The sequence below is a fragment of the Protopterus annectens genome, chromosome 7.part0, assembly GCF_019279795.1.
Source record: "Protopterus annectens isolate FY-2018-M chromosome 7.part0, PAN1.0, whole genome shotgun sequence".
Taxonomy (NCBI): Eukaryota; Metazoa; Chordata; order Ceratodontiformes; family Protopteridae; genus Protopterus; species Protopterus annectens.
This window is the reverse complement of record NC_056739.1, coordinates 1,679,179,121-1,679,197,299: the sequence shown is the minus strand read 5'-3', so window position 1 is coordinate 1,679,197,299 and position 18,179 is coordinate 1,679,179,121. Positions and strand designations below refer to the sequence as shown.

Here is an 18,179-nt window from a genome sequence, read left to right as displayed (position 1 = left end):
AACACCCTAATATAAACTTACAGTTTAAAGCAATCACTATATAAATAAATAAAAAATAAAAAAATATATAAAAATAAAAATGCAATAACAAAGTATGAAATATGTGTGCAAACAACATAAAATCAAAAATATCTAAAATACATCACTTGGTCGATACTTTACATCTTCTATTCTTAAGTGTAGGTTTCAGTGGTATTCTATCATTTAAACCTGGATGTACACGAGCTTGAAGTTTAACAATCCAGGTTGTTTCTACCTCCTCAGTATGATTAGCAACATCACCTCCTCTAATACTTGGAATATTAACATATAGGACGGAGAAAGTAAAAGTATGCTCAGCTCCATTTTGTAAAACATGCTTAGATAAAGCATTAACAACAGATTTAATACGTATCTGATAAAGATGTTCTCTAATCCTATCTTTCAGCCTTCTATCAGTCTTACCTATATAAAATGAGGTACAGTGAGTGCAGATGGCAATATAGACAACATGTCTAGTGTCGCAAGTTGCATTAACTTTGAATGAAAACACTTGATGTGTGACTGGGTGTGCAAAAATATTAGAGCTGGTAATAAAACTGCAGTAGTTGCATGTACCGCAAGGCTTGGTACCTTCCAGACTTGATATTTCCAGAGTGAGCCTTCATCTATGAAAGCCAAACCATTCTTCTATGATTTTCATAGCCTTTCTCTACACTTGATCTAGCAACCTAATTTCCTCTTCTCTATGTTTTTTTTAATTGAATATGGTATTCCATGTGCAGTCTCACCAAAGCCATGAATATTGGAATTATGATTTTAGCATACCCTGTTTTCAAGCCCTTGCCAGTGCCACCCAACATTTGGTTGACCGCAACCACAACTTTCTTACTTTGTTTGTGAAGATTCATTTTTAAGTGCAATGGTATACATCTAAATGCAAGTGTGACTAACCACAGGAGAATGCCTCAGGAATGTGGATTGCTCGAAATGTGTAGTAATTTGCAGTGCAGAAGAAGAAGAAGAAATCTTGCCAATTTACAAGGTAATGCCTAAACCTCAGATAAAGCATTTCACAAAGTTTATTTAGTTAATTAGCTGGTGGATCCCATTCAGGTGTGAAGCAAGCTTACAGAAAAGGACCAGTGGATTATTAATACTATGTATAACTGAGTGGGTGGGTGGGGAGTGTGGAAGGATTGTATGACCATTTTAAATGCTGTTACACCATAAGTTGTTACATTACAAACATTTTATTTTCTTTCCTGCAGGAGTAGTATTTCCCTACCAGCCACATCATGGCAGATACAAATTTAATTTCCATGAAGCAAAAGAAGCATGTGCAAGCCAGGATGCCACAATTGCATCATTTGAGCAGTTGTTTAAGGCATGGGAAGAAGGGTTGGACTGGTGCAATGCTGGCTGGCTGACAGATGGCACAGTGCAGTACCCCATTACCTTGCCCCGTGAACCCTGTGGTGGGAAAGATATGGCTCCTGGTGTTAGAAGCTATGGAAACAAGCACAGGCACCTTCACAGATTTGATGTCTTCTGTTTCTCATCATCATTTCAAGGTAAGTAAATGTGATAAAGTATTTTTATTTTGTTATATTAAGTAATAAATTGCATATACTAGTAATTCTTGATATGTAATGTATATTACATAGACAAGCAATGTGAGTTCTAAAATGCAAATAATGTAGGTTAGCTTATATAAATCAACATCAACCAAAATGTTACTATGCATTCTTAATTTTGGACATGCTCCTTTCCTCTCAAATCAGGAAGAAAGTAAGATTTTTCTAGACATTAAAATCCCAAACAGTTTTGTAATGCACAGTTGGCGGTTCTTGTTTTGGGAAGTGTATAGTCAAGTGATGTCTTGGACTACAATGTGTTGTTCAAAGTTCATCATATTCATAGGTATGCCAGTATAAAGTTCATCAAAGGGCAAGCAGGCAGGGGAATGAGCTTCAAAGTCATCCTTTCAAGAAATGAACTGTGTGGCTTCCTTCACTGTTTGCTCTGCATGGTAGCTGTGGTGATGTACAGTTCTTTTAATGTTTGTTTTGTAAAAGATGCAAGTGTGCTAATGGGTGTAATGCTGTAAATAAAATAGTACTAGAATGTTTTTTGTGAAATAATTTTTTGTTTTGTGAAGAATTGTTGGGGTTCATCATTTCCTTGGTCCATGATAGCATTGTTTTTTGAGAAATTATCTCTTACTTTGGGAAATATAGGGTATAATGTTGTTGTTTATCTTAATGTTTAATTACCCACTGGACAACTAACGTAGAATTCTGATTTATATAGAAATCATCCTTACATATTGTGGATGGATTTATTTATTTATTTTTGGAAATGGTATTAAGCTATATTTTCAAAAAGCTCAAAGTTTACTTTTTTCCCTAATATCTTAACATATTTTTTCAGTGACTAATTTGCTTAGGATTTTAGACTGTTAATTTTCTTGACTTTAAAAAAATAATACCAAGATATTGTAATCTGAGTCCGTTGGCATAATGGTTAAGGTCTTTACCTCCCATGCACAAGGTACACAATTTGATCCTGACCTCCAGTCAATACCTACATGGAATTTACATGTTCTTCCTGTATTGTTGTGGGGTTCTTCCCACAAATATGTCAACCACTCTGGGTATCAGCTGTGGTGTCCAGTATCCCCTAGACAGGAGAACATGGATCACAGAACACATGGTGTAAAAATTGTCTCTAGGTGATTTGGTTGTGTTGACTAATCTTGCAAAACTTGGGCATACACATGGGTATTTACTGGTGATAAGTGAGTTGAGGACATGATCTATTCTATCCTACACCAGGAACCCATGCTAACATTGTGTGCCCACCATAAATCCCAGCACCCCTGGACATATGTACTGGACAGATAGTGTCCACTTGCCCAGTTTGTCAGTACTGCATAAGTGGAAAAGGCCAAAACGTGCATGTCCTCAGCTAGTGGAAGTTGGCTTTATTGGCCTGAATATACCCATAAAGACTAAAAAAGTAAAAATTTATGAACATTCAGAGGGCATGTAGCAGATACACTATATACTTTTAAGGGGTCATTTCCATTTATCCCATGGGTCGCCACTAAGGGAGGTTTAAGATACTGCACAGTAAAAACTGTAGCTGGGCTGTGTTTTTCTTACAGTTTTTACTGAATAGTTTGTCTGAGTGACATTTTTACACACACACACACACACACACACACACACACATGAAAGTCCAGATTTTTGCCAAAATTTTAATCCTTCAAATGGCAACTGATCAAGCTGAATTTATGAATCAGAAGCTGACTGAAAACCGAAGACAAAACAAAAAATATTTTTTGCAGAGGACAAGTTCCCCACATCTCCTGCTAATTGTATATACCAACTCTGAGATCCCACTACAATGGGGAAACGGCAAATTCTCCAAACTCTATTGTGCCGCAGTCTTGGCAGTACAACTGCCAGTGCATTTTTTTCGAACAGCTGTGCTGGAAGATTTCTGTGTTTGACAAGTTGCCATCCAACACCTTGTAGGCAACCCGTATTATATGTGTATTATACTGCTTTATAACTAGATCATGGTATAAAAAGGATCCCCATAATCCAGATCACTTGTCTGTTCAGAATAAACAAACAAAAAAATGGATAAATAATTATGGTTAATTGGATGAAGAAGAAACTGTTGCAAAAGAGAGTAAAATGCCATGAGTGGAGGAGCTCCCTGGTCAGCCACAGTAAGAAGCTGAGATCCCTTATAAGATCCTCCAAAGCTAGCTACGAAAACAAAATTGCCACTAAATCCAAGGACAACCACAAAGCATTCTATAGCTGTGTCAAGAATCTAGATTGCAACACCCAGATCTTCTCTGAGTTACAGCATAAAGGCATGAAAATTACAGAACCAACTGATATTGCCAACATTCTGGCAGATAGGTTCATTGCTAACTTTACCCCCCTCTCACCCCCTAAAGGGTCCATACCTATACAGGAAGAATGCAGAGTCCCTGCAATTACAACTATGCAGGTAAAAGCTGCACTCTCTAAAGCCAAAAACACAGCATCCATTGGACCGGACAACATCCCAGGCTGCGTTTTACATGAACTTCAGAACAAACTGGCTCCCCACTTAAGCCTCATGTTCAATAATAGCCTCACATCAGGCTTTGTGCCCACTGAATGGTGCACAACAACAGTTATCCCACTCCACAAAGGGGGAGCCACCACTGATCCCAGGAACTATCGACCTATTAGCCTGACAAGCCTGGTCTGCAAGGCCATGGAACCTATCATCATGGAACTCATAAACAAAGACATTGGTGACCTCCAAACTCTGAATCCCACCCAGTTCAGGTTTGTGAAAGGCAGAACATGCCTCCTGAACCTGATCGACTTCTTTGAGGCAGTCACCAAAGCTGTGGATGAGGGTAAGGTGGTTCACACAGCCTATCTTGACCTCGCCAAGGCTTTCTGGAATTATAGCTAAACTCACTAAATTATGTATAAATCCCTACATCACAAGGTGGGTTGCCAACTGGCTCACTGACAGAACCCACATTGTAAAAGTTGCAGACTCCAAATCTGACCTCAAAGCAGTGACAAGTGGAGTACCACAGGGTTCCGTCCTGGGACCTCTCCTGTTTGGTATCTACTTCTCTGAAGTACAGAGTAAAACAGAAGGCCTCTGGCTAATGAAGTTTGCAGATGACTGCAAACTAGGAGTCATAGTCAAGTCCCCAAATGATGTGGACATCCTACAGAAGGGCATCACTGAGACAGATGCCTGGTGTCAGAGCCATGGCCTCAAGCTCAATGCCAAAACGTGCAGTGTCATCCCCTTTGGTAAAAACTCTGTACCCATGAACTACCACATACGCAGCAATCTACTTAACACCGACTGCGCGATAAGAGACCTTGGGACCCAGGTGGACAGTGGTCTCTCATTTGATAGTCACATCGCCACAGTAGTCAGGCAGTCATTCTACGTGGCTCACCTCATCATAAAAGGGTTCTCATCCAGGAAAAAAGAGGTCATTGTTCCCCTCTACTCTACACTCATTAGACCCATTATAGAGTACAATGCCCCTTTTGGAATGTACCTCACAAGACATCTGCAGCAACTGGAAAGGCCACAGAAGTACCTCACAAAGAGGATTACTGGCCTCAAACAAATGCCCTACACTGACCACCTCAAAACACTCCAGCTTTACTCCATAGCATATTGTCTAGTCCGAGGTGATCTCTGCCTAACATATAAAGCTATGTCAAACCCAGAGCTGTTGGACATGCTACACCTAAAGAAATCCCAATCCCTCCGAGATACACGCTGTAGGGACCTAAACCTTGTCACCACAATAAACAGAACATGCTGGAGGGATAGATTCCTGTCCCAGAGACTTCCTATACTCTGGAACAAGCTACCCATCTATGTCAAGCAAAGTTCTTCATTAGCACTCTTCAAGAAAAATCTTGATGAGTGGATGGGAAATAAGAAACACACCCCGGAGATCACTTCTGTGTCTCTGCTCAACAGTGGCACAGGAAAATAACTTTCTTCGGTGGTGTAAGCCATGGAACCTTGTTGGCTAGGCTTACATAGGCCGTTGGGCTGATAGCCTAGTACCTACCTATGAACCTATGAACCTATGAGGTAACTTGCCCTTAAGTATACCATTTATATGTATTCTTACAGCTAGGCCATGGCTGAAAAGGGAGAAAGGCCAGTTTACTTATTCAGTTATCTACTTAATTTATTTAATTTATTTTTATTTATATTTGTTGACCGGGAGTGTCCGACTGGACATAGGTCTATTTTCAGCGGAGGCCCAGGGAGAAAAGCTCCACAGTTAAAATGAACAGACAGTAGTTACATTGGATTACATAGCGATTAACAATTTAGATAGCAATTACTTACAACATATTTACAGATGAAGAACATAGTACATCAGTAGACAACTAGAATCTTTATCTGTGAAGTACATAACAGACATTAACAAATGTTAAAATAAGAAGTTCCTGCTGTATAAGTACTAGGCTTATGAGCATCTGAGCTTGCTATAATCAAGGTAGTTAGTGGAGTGGAAAGAAAGGTAGTGGTTAATGATGCAGTCTAATAAATAAACTTATATTTTATATATATATATATATATATATATATATATATATAGATAGATAGATATGGATATATATTTATCTATAATTAAATATAAAATCATCACAAAGTCAAACGATGTAACGACAGTGAGGTTAGACAGAAAACTCAAATAAAACAGTATAAATAGAGTTTAATATCAAGTACAAAATCACAAATAAAACATAATATCCTGGAGTTTAAAAGATAAGCCCTTTTGGCAATGTGCCTTCATCAGATTTTGTGAGAACATTAAACATTTGTTGTATTTAAGAGATTCTGAGAGTTCCTTATATTTAAAAGGACCAATCCAGCTGGAGTTCATCTCGGTACTTTCCGCTTTTTAATAGGGATTTTAAAGGAACCATCCCATTTAGTCCTAGTGATTTGTCAGTTTGTAAATTTGCAATCCATCCCTTTTCAATTATTTCAGTTCTATTACCGAGGTCATCATCTCTTAAACTTTCAGTTACAACTTCCAGTATCATAAAACCAAATGTATGACTAGGATGAGCAGAAGTATGTTGATAGAGAGCATTTGTTTTGCTGCAAAGCTTTATATCACTTACTGTAAATGATGTAAGATTATATCCTTGAGAGAGCTATTGGTCTTTCTGGAATAGAAACTAATACACAATCTACATTGTGCAACATAAATATAATATTCCTGGTATTGCAGTCTGCATACATATTTAGGCTATAATTTCTCCCAGTAATTGGATGCTGAAACCAATTCCTGGAGTCAATGTATGCACAAACTTTATATTTCTTACAAAGAAATGTGCCATTGAATGTGGTGGTCGAGATAGTCCTGGTTCTAGGTACAACTTGGCATAATAACCATTTCTGGTTCTTTCTATTTTTTAGTCAAAACCAGGATTTTCACTAACAATATGTTTGATGTCTTCATCAGCTGTGAGAATCTTCCAGTTGTTCCTTATGACTTGACACACCTGTTTAGCATCATTGCTGTAAGTAAGCAGGCATCTCAGTCCTCCGGTCTGGTCTGTACTTCTTACTAGTTTTTTCAGCCACATCTTGTATTCCACCATTTATAAAGTAGGGTTGGCCCCTGGCATGTCTCAATACTTTGTTTTCTAAATTTCTCTTCTGGATTTCATCTTTATAGTCTCATATTCTAAACTATTTCCTCTGCCATTCTATCTCCTCTTCATAGTTCTGCTCATCAGTACAAATCCTGTATATTCTTAGGAGTTATCCTTTGATGACGTTTATAGATATGTCTTGGGTGCATACTAGCTCTTTACAACAGATGGTTCCTCCAACAATCCTTCTTATACATGTATGTATCAAGACTGCCATCTATTCATATTTGAAGTGTGACATCTAGGAAATTCATTTTGCTTCTAGAACTGTTAACTTCAAATTCAAAGAAGGTTGTGATGTTGTTTAAATAGCTAAGAAAATCTGTTAGTTGTTGTGCATCACCAGTCCAAAGAAAAAAATATATCATCCACAAATCTTTCGTAGAAAGGTATATATTTCTTCCATTTATTCATTGCATTGAGTACATAATCAAATTCCCATGAGCCATTACTATGTTAAAATAACTGTTGTCACATGGTGTGCCCATCACAAATCCCCATTTTTGCAGATAGTATTAATTATCATATGTGAAGACATTATTCTCTAAAATTATCTCAGTAAAAAACAGTTTTCTGAGAAATTGTATTGTTGTCAAATATCTTTTCACGTCTCAAAAATTGTCAAACCACCTCAATCCCAAAATCATTTGGAATAACAGTAAAGAGGCTCTTGACACCCATTGTGACCATTCTTATATTTGTTATCTCCTCTAAAAACTTTGAACAATCAGATAAGATAGCGTTCTGAGGAATTGTGAAGTATTTGTCAATACTGTAGCTGCTCTGGGAATTGCCACTTTTAATTTGTCTTTAACAAAGATGGAAGCAGGCTCTGTTTTCTATCCTCCACCAGAGACTATCAGATGCATTGGCGGGTTCTGATTTTCTTTCTGGACTTTGGATAAACCATTGATAGCGGGTATCAAAGGATATGAAACCATTGGGTTGTAAAATAATTCTTGTGGGATAAGTGCCATAAATGAGTCATATAGATTGTCTTTGACTTGATTTATGATTTTGTTCACCTCCCATTTGTGGATCTCCTTTTATGTCTCCTCATCATTAAGCATATCTAACATCTTATTATGATAGACAGATTTGTCCAGGACAACAATCGCACCTCCTTTGTCAGCAGGCTTGATCACTATCCTGTCATTATTCATTAATTTTTGTAGTGCTTTCTTCTCTTCAAAATTTAACTTATGCAAATCTTTCTGATTTCTGCCATTGCAAAGTTTAGATACCTCATTCTCACAGGCTCTCATAAACATTTCAACTGCTGGATGAGAAGCAGTGATAAATATCCTGGGCTTCTTTAAAATGTTTGTCACTTCATTATTCTCGTTATGTCCTTCATCACCATATAATGTATATTCTGAAGAAGAATATTTCCTCCAAAGCATTTGATATTCATCACAAAGTTCTTCAACCTAGAAGGGAGAGCAGGTATGAAAGATAACCCTTTATTTTATTTATTTAACATTTGTTAACTAGGAAAGTCCAACTTGGAACAAAGCCAATTTTCAGCGGAGCCCAGGAGAAATGCTCCAGATGCATGTCTTTGTAATGTGGGAGGAAACCAGAGCACCTGGAGGAAACTCACACAAACTCATGGAGAGCATGCAGACTCCACACAAAAAGCACCCAAGCCAAGAATCGAAGCAAAGAACCACTTGCTGTGAGGTAAGAACAATACCGCTGCAGTGCTGCATCATCCGTATCAAGTAACCTCCTTTGAGGCGCACTTAAAGTATATTCTGAAATGTTGATTACGAGAGATTCATTAATTGTGCCTATTCTTAAGTGGATAATTTCCTCTTCTTTCTGCTTCTGCTTGCAGATCAGTTTCTCCTATGAGAAAACTGCTCTTTCATTAGAACCGTCAGTACCAGAAATAGCGGTGTCTCTAACAGAGATTTTTGGTCAGGCCCCTGTGATGCTCACACCTTCATTATTCTGTTTATTTGTATTTTCTGATGTCTGGGCTTTGACTAGGACTTTGAATAAGTAAATTCTGAGTGGGTAGGTAATTAGTGTGAGTATCAGCTGTTACTCGCTCTTTGTTATGACAGCCTTTAGTTACAGATGTCCCTGTATTCATAATGGAAGCGCTAGTGTGATAATTAACAGGTGATTGCTTGGAAGCCGTTATGTTATCATTTCTTGTGCTTTTCTTCTTTTCGGATTCCGATTGTCTTGGCCATTCAAAAATGTTCCCATTCATAAACTTTTCATAGCCCCTTGCCAGCTTTCTAATTTTTATACTTTTTAGCTTGTTTTCATAACTCAGTAGTCTTTGCTGCAGCTCTTCAATTCTGAGACAAAATGCATCGGAAAGAGCTGAGCTTTCTAATTCTGTCTGTTTACATTCAATAAAACCAGCAGTTTCTTCTTCAAAAGGCCGAAAGTATTCGATTAGAAGTTTGATGTAATGGAATCTTGTGTCTAAATTAATGGCTTACCAGCTGCCTAACAGATTGGGATATAAATTGCCATAAGTCAGCATGCATTTAAGGCAGTTTCTTCTTCAAGAGGCTGTAAGTATTCAGTTAGAAGTTTAATGTAAAATAATCTAGTCTCTATGTTAATGGCTTGCCACCTGCCTAACAGATCAGGAAAAAATTGTCGTAAGTCAGCATGGATTTAATCCTTATACACCTAGGTAATATCCTATAGTGCAGGCAGGCTTCCAAATGAAAGCACTTATGGCAATCAGACCTCTCAACCTTCCCTGATCTTCAGGGACGTCCCTGATTTAGACTCCGATTGTAGGTCTGTCCCTCTTAATCCCTCTTAAAACTGGTTACTGCTGAAGAAAAGGTTGTGAATTGCCCTTAATAAATAATGATAGTAATTCAGAGTTATAGACGTTTTACGTCAAAAAATCTATATTAATCCACATTCTCTTATTCTGCAAATGTTTCAATGATAATAGTACAAATATTTAAAAAATGTCCCTGATTGTTCCTGATTATTTGAGGATTTATCCCTGATTCTGTTGAGATATGTCTCTGATCTATTGAGAGCTGTGATGGCAATTTATATCCCGATCTGTTAGGCAAGTCAGAAGCTATTAACTAAGAGACTAGTTTCCATTAAATCAAACTTCTCTTTGAATGCTTTCAACATCTTGAAGAAGAAACTGATGGTTTTATTGAACGTGAACAGACAGAATTAAAAAGCTCAGCTCTTTTCAGTGCATTTCTTCTCAGAATTGAAGAGCTGCAGCAAAGACTATTGAGTTATGAAAACAAGCTAAAAAGCATAAAAGAAAGTTGGTAAGGGACTATAAAGATTGTATGCATGGGAGCATTTTTAAATGGCTGAGACAATCCCACTCCGAACAGAAGAGAAGCACAAGAAATTATATCATAATGGCTTCCAAGCAATCACCTGTTAATCATCAGACTAGCTCTTCTGTACGAATACAGGGACATCTGTTACTAAAGGCTGTTATAGCAAAGAGCGAGTAACAGCTGATATTCACACTACGCACCTACCAACTCAGAATTTACTTATTCGAAATCCTAGTCAGAGCCCTAAAAATCAGGCATCAGAGAATACAATTAAACAGAATAATGAAGATGTGAGCAGCACAGGGCTAGAACAAAAATCTCTGCTGGAGACACTTTGCTTTTTCCAGTACTGCCAGTTCTAATGAAGCAGCAGTTGTCTCACAGAGGAAACATATCTGCAAGCAGAAGATGAACGAGGAAGAAATTATCCACTTTACAATAGACACAATTAATGAATCCATCGTAACCAACCATTCAGAATATACTTTAAGTGAGGCTCAAAGGCGGTTACTTGATAAAGGGTTATCTTTAATATCTGCTTTCCCTTCTAGGTTGAAGGAGATTCTGATGGACATCAAATGCTTTGGAAGAAATATTCTTCTTCAGAATATATATGGTGATGAAGGACATAATGAGAATAATGAAGCAGCAAAGATTTTAAAGAAGCCCAGCACATTTATCACTGCTTCTCATCCAGCAGCTAAAATGTTTATGAGAGTCTGTGAGAATGAGGTATCTAAACTCCACAATGATAGCAATCAGAAAGATATCCTTCTATTCCTATGCTGCAGTATACTTAGTGTGGGATTCTCCACCTCAGGCAACCCGAACATCGGCTCCTATACAAAAGCTTAAGCCTGGTTGCTGCAGGTGCATGGGATATCACATGTAGGGTCATAAACCAGGGACCATAAATGTGACGTCAACAAGAACAGACCACTGAAATTTTCAGCCACAGTTGACCTTCACATCAATCGCTTCACTCCTCTACTTTCAAGACTTCTAAAAGCTAAGTACCCCATCGGGGATTTTATTTGATTGGCTTGCTTGAGCTTAGTTTGCTGTTCCTCCCTGTTAGCCAATGTCCACTAAGAAGGGTAAATGCTGATGCAGGTGCCAAATTCCGCATAAGGACATGCATGACCATTGCATTTTTTGCCTAGGCTGAGAACACAACCATACCTCTTGCCCTATTTGTCAATTCTTTGTGCCAAAGATGCTCAGAAGCCATCTGACTGCCCTTAATCTGTACCTGAAAAACCAGAGGCTAAAAAAATTAGTGCTCAGGATGGAGCCCGAGTCAGCCACCCCAGTGGAACCACCACATAAGAAGGCCAAGTTGCTAATGCCTAGTACTTCTGCCACTCCACTATCGGACATCCCACCAGCTTCCGATATAGGGGTTGAGGGATGTCCATTAGAGCCGTCTACTTTGTCGACTCACCTCGAGGAGGCCACTTTGGAAGTAATATCCAGCACGTCCACGGAGGCAGCTCAGACATCAGTCCCTACCGATGCTGAGGGGGAACCAGCTACCACCGGATGACCGACTGGGATGCCACTACCTGAAGTCCCAGCTCCTATCCAGGGCCCTGAAACTAGGCCTTCTCCTAGGACTCCTCCTTTAAAAAGGAAGCAGAAATCTAAACACTTCCCACCCTCCACAGAGGGAGTTCTGAATGGCAATCTTTGACCCACTCCTTGATGCAGGCCTTCATGGCCCTTAGGCCCTTGGCCTCTTCACCCTCCTGTTCTCAGCCCGAGGCCTGCCTCAGCTTCTTCTATTCACCTTCCCACTTCCCATGAAGGGGAAGAAGAACGGGAAGTTGACTACTCATCTTCTGATGAGTTCATTTCTTATTCATCTCAAATTGCCTCTTCACTGGAGCACTATTCCCCTGATGAAGAATCCATAGAAGGGGACTCTCCACCAGAGGATATCACCTTTGGGGTGACCATCACAAAGATGAAAGAATACTTCAAATGGGACACTTCCCAAATGACTGAAACATGAAAGAGATACTTTGAGATACTTCAAGTAGAATCTCCTTCCCCTTCAGCCATTCCACCAGTTATTTCTGCCTACTCTGATGCATTCTCTTCAGTATCAAAAAACTCAGACTCACAACCACCTGCTCCTAAGAGACCTGACAATTTCTATAAAGTAAAAATACAAACTCAGCAATGCAAATGTAACAAAAAGCTGTTTATTAAAACAAATATTATTTAATGTAAACACATTTGTTTGAACCTCAAAACAGGCTTCAATTACACCATTTGATTTAGACCAGGGGAAGAATCAGCACCCATTTCTAAGATCCATTCCAATTCTCTAATTTCTAACCTAATGTTTAAGTCACTGCCCTGCATACATCTAAAAACCTGGTCTATCCCCCTAAATCTGAAACTATGTTCAGGTCCACATTCAGTTATATGCTTAAAGAATTAGTACTTATATTTCTTTTGATATCCGATTTAAGCTCTATAACTATCCTTTAATTTTCTCATTGATGTTTTTATATAGAAAGATGGACATCTAATACATTTGGCAATATAAACTATGTTGGTAGAATTACAGGTAGCTGAGCAATCAAATCTGAACTCCTTCCCAGTTACACAGTGAACAAACACTTGATTTCTATCTATAACATCACAACATGAACAGTTATGACATGGAATTGTTCAATGAAAATGATATCTGTATGTGTGTAAGACTGGGTATAGATTAGTGTATGAAGGCATTTTTAATATTCGAAGACCTCGGGGTACGATGGCAAGATCAATATACGCTAGAAAACTATACCTTTGCCACTGTAAGCTCATATTTTCTGACCTTTTCGAGATTGCTGAACAGTCTCAAAAATTTCTGTTCATCATCATTACATTGTAGACCAGGATCTCTAGATAGTAGTATCTTATTACTGGCTCCCAGCAGTGGATTCGGCTGGACACTCAAAATGTCATTGAGCTTTCGATTCGTATTTAAAAAGGCTGTGTTGTTAATCAATTTTCTGTGCCTCTTTTCCTTCAGGACAAGTTGACACAATAAAACCAAGTGACAGAACCAATACTCAGTTCGTATAAACAAAACCATCAGTAAAAATACAAACTCAGCATGCATGCACCTCATGTTTTTAGGGAAATCAGTAAGGGACAATTCATCCGTATCAGTAAGCTAAATACAGAACTGGATAAGTGTCATCAACAAATGAATAGCCTTTAACAGGGATTTATAGAGAGAGGTTATAGTGAAGGAACTTTGAATCAAGAAATAGAGGAAGTTCTACGCCTAAGAGCAACTACTGCCAGAACAAGTTTTGGGAGTAGAGAAATCACTGATACTCATAATGGATGCACTATAGATAATGTAGTCCGCTATGTCACAACCTATAGTAGAGCCTCAGCAGTAGTGAAAAGAATTATAAAAAAGAATTGAGTAATTCTCAAGTCTTTCCCGGAGATGGTTACACTGATTGGTGAGGTCCTGAATTTTTCTTATCGTAATTGCTCTAGTCTGAAACAGACATTATGTTACAAAGACAACCAGAATAACATACACAGATACAGATATAATTTTCATGGAACAAGTCCATGTCATAACTGTTCATGTTGTGATGTTATAAATAGAAATCAAGTGTTTGTTCACCGTGTAACTGGGAAAAAGTCCAGTTTTGATAGTTCAGCTACCTGTAATTCCACCAACATAGTCCATCTTGCCAAATGTATTAGATGTCCATCTTTCTATAAAGGAAAACCGATGCAAAAATTAAAGTTAGAGTTATAGAGCATAGATCGGATAGCAAAAGAAATGTAAGTACTAATTCTTTAACTAAGCATATAACTGAATGTGGACCTGAACATAGTTTTAGATTTAGGGTGATAGACCAGGTTTTTAGATGTATGCAGGGTGGTGACTTAAACAATAGGTTAGAAATTAGAGAATTGGAATGGATCTTAATAATGGGTGCTGATTCTTCCCCTGGTCTAAATCAAATGATGTCATTGAAGCCTGTTTTGAGGTTCAAACAAATGTGTTTACATTAAGTAACATTTGTTTTAATAAACAGCTTTTTGTTACATTTGCGTTGCTGAGTTCATATTTTTACTGTTGGTTTCTTTTATACAAAGTGAGTATTGGTTCTGTTACTTGGTTGATTTTATCATTTCTATAAAGTGCCGGATGAACAAAAATTCCTGGTAAAACTACCCTTGGCAAACCCAGCAGTGATTGCTGTATCCCCTGACAGGCAGTCAAGACTGATTCCCTCCTCATCTCTTTTGTCTACAGATGAAGACAGTAAAAACATGGACAGGATAGGAAATAAGGTTTATACCTCCTCCACCCTAGCCTTCAGAGATATCAACTACCAAATCATATGATAAAATATGCTTTGGACCTAGTATCCCAAGCTTCTACCCACCTGTCATCCATGCCTGACTGCCCTAGCAAAACAGAGGTAGCATCAAAATTATCCTTGGCTTCTCAAGTGGCCAGACATTCTATTAGATGCAGTTAAAATGCAGCAGAGGCCTCTGCAAGGTCTGTTGTTTCTGCATCAGTGCTATATCAGTACTCATGGCTATGCCTTCAACCCCTACCAGAGGATTTCATGTGTAAAATCCTTGATGCCCCTCTACACCACAACTTCCTGTTTGGTAAGCAGTCTGCAGACCTCTTTAAAAACCTTCAGGAGAAAAGTAAAGAGCTTCAACACACTAAGCACCTGCTTGTGTCTCCCATTCCAAAATATTACAGAAATTACCCTGCTAAGACTATTGTTGTCAGGAAGACCCCCTCCACTACTACTGCACTCTCTTCCAGGCTTAGAAAAAGAGCCAGGAGGCAGGCCTCTTCCAGACCAGCCACCTCTCAATCTACTCAAAGACAGCTTTTTCATGAGAGAAATGGCTCCAACAATGCATGACTGCTTTGCCCACCTCCCCTTTTGTCAGCCCACCTCTCCCACTGCCTACCCATTTGGAGAACTATCACCACAGGCAACTGGGTGCTGGCAATAGTGCAAAAGGGATATTTCCTCTCCTGGAAAGAAATGCCCCTTACAAGGGTCATTCCATCCCCCGCCAAAAAAAACAAGTACACCTTATTCCTCAGATCCTACAGGATCTTACCATGGAACTATAGATCCCATCCCTCTCGGCCAAGAAGGAAAAGGCTTTTACTCAAGATTTTTTTCTTGTCCCCAAAAAAATACGGCCCTTGGAGGCCAATTCAGGATGTCCTTTCTGAACGTCTTCCTAAAAGTTACATCATTCAGAATGTTATCCCTACAAACTCTTCTCCCATTATTGCTAGCTTAGGCCTTTATGGCCACACTCAATCTAAAGGAGGCCTACCTCATATCACCATAAAACCCTCTCACAGAAAATACTTGCGTTTTACTGGGCCCTGTTCTCACTTTCAATTTTTAGCCTTGCCCTTTGTTTTATCTACTGCACCCAGGATATTCACATAAAGCCTGGCCCCCGCAATAGCCTTTTGCAGAACCAAAGGTATTCAAATTGACCCCTACTAAGATGACTTCCTCATTCTGGCAGAAAGAGAGGACATCCTACAAAACCACCTGCAGTTTACTATTTCCAGCTACAAGTCTTGGGGTTCACCCTCAACATCACAAAATCATCCCTAACCCCTCAGCAGGACAAAATATTTCTGGGTTGCAGGATCAAAACAGACCTGATGCAGGCATTCCTCCCTCAGGACAAAGTTTTCTCCCTCTCTACCCACTCCCTAGACCTGATGCATGTTCAACAGATATCAGCAAGACAATTCCTATGGGTTCTGGGTCTAATGGCAGCCACCATCCCTATGCTACCTTTGGTCAGGATGCATATGTGAAAACTCCAATGGTACTTGAAGAATGTTTGGTCCCAACATGAATACCCTCTAGAATTTCAGATTCCACTCTTGCCCTGCCTCAAGGCAGAACTAAGTTGGTGGATACAACAAATCCAAATGATCCCAGGACTTCCACTTCAACCCCCCACACCAACTTAGTACATGCATACAGACACATCAGACCTAGGGCTTCATGGTGCAGAAGACCTGGCAACCTGCCCTCCAAAAGAAACATATCAATGTGAGGGAAATGACAACAGTTTTTTTTTGGTCCTGAAAGCTTTTCTCCCAATCCTACAACCAGGCCCCTTTAAATTTTCACAGACAATACCACAGTCATGTGGTACCTCAACAAACAAGGAAGGACCAAGTCCTACCTCCTTTGCCGGATAACATTCCAAATCTGGGACCTTGCCAACAACTTATCCCTGCAAGCAACATACATCCCTTCCCAGGGCAACCAACAAGCAGATGTTCTTAGCAGTTTATCATCTCTTCAACACGAGTGAATGCTAAACAGGAAAATTTTTCTAGACAAAGTCCACCAGTGGGGCACACCTCAGGAAGATTTGTTTGCCTCCCCCCAGAACAGACAATTGAAGAAATTCTGCACCAAGGACCACTCTACACTTGCCTGGAAGGTGGATTCCTTCAGCATTTCATGGATGGGATGATTTCTATATGCGTTTCCACCCTTCCCTCTCATTCAAAAGGTCCTTTTGAAGATCAGGAAAGACAGACCAAAAATCTTGCTGGTGACTCCCTGTTGGCCAAGGCAACACTGGCTCCCCCTACTACTTTCAATTGCCAAGGGCAATCACCACAAATCACCCCACATGGTGGACCTACTCACACAACAGAAGGTAACACTCCTTCATCCTCACCTACAGATGTTATATCTAACACTCTGGGTGATAAACTTTGAATTCCCTTCAGACACCACTATTATGAGAACATGCTTACAGTTCTGAGGGAGGCCAGGAAACCTACTGCAAATAGATCCTATGTGTCAAAATGGGAAAGAATCTCCAAGTGGTGTCTCCAAAGGCACAGGGATCCTTTTCAAGTGGATACCCCTCTAATCTTTACTTACGTGTGTGAACTTCTCAAGGCTGGCCTTTCGTACTCCTCAGTGAAAGTCCACCTATCTGAAATCTCTGCCTGCTTACTCCTAGGACCCCCTCTACTAGCCAGGCTAGATGTTAAATTATTCCTGAAAAGGGTCTTGCACATCAGACCACCAAGAAAGCCTGTCCCACCCCCTTGGGACTTAAACGTCATTCTAGAAAAACAAACACTGTCTCCTTTCGAGCCAGCCAGTTCTGCAATACTCCAAATATGCACCTGGAAGACTGTTCTGCTGGTGGCCCTTACCTCTGCTAGAAGGGTGTCAAAGTTACAGGTTCTCATGTCCTGCCCACCCTATACTGTAGGTTCATAGGTTCATGGGTAGGTACTAGGCTATCGGCCCTGGGACTATATAAGCCTAACCAAAAAGGTTCCCTGGCTTTTGCCACCCAAAAAGGACAGGGTGACTCTGTGCACAAACCCTTCTTTCATGCCAAAGGTGGTCAATGAACTGTCCTTAAACCAGTCCATTCACCTGCCCACCTTCTTCCCCTCTCCCGCTAATGACAGTGAGAGGATACTCCAACTGGACATTCACAGACAACTAAGGTTTTATTTAGAAAAAAACTAAGTCCACCAGAAATTCCAACCAACTATTTGTATCTTTCCACTCCAGAGCCCTGGGGAAGGCAGTCTTCAAACAAACCATCTCCTGCTGGATCAGAAAAACTCTCTGCT

The 18,179-nt window shown here is 39.5% G+C and overlaps 1 protein-coding gene across 1 annotated transcript in view; it reads left to right on the top strand.

Moving 5' to 3' along the window:
• The window catches only part of HAPLN3 (hyaluronan and proteoglycan link protein 3), a 229,961-nt gene that overhangs the window by 172,740 nt on the left and 39,042 nt on the right, over window positions 1–18,179 (top strand). The window contains exon 4 of the mRNA XM_044078193.1: window positions 1,251–1,553. Coding sequence (XP_043934128.1) covers window positions 1,251–1,553 — 303 coding nt within the window. The remainder of the gene's footprint in view (window positions 1–1,250; window positions 1,554–18,179) is intronic.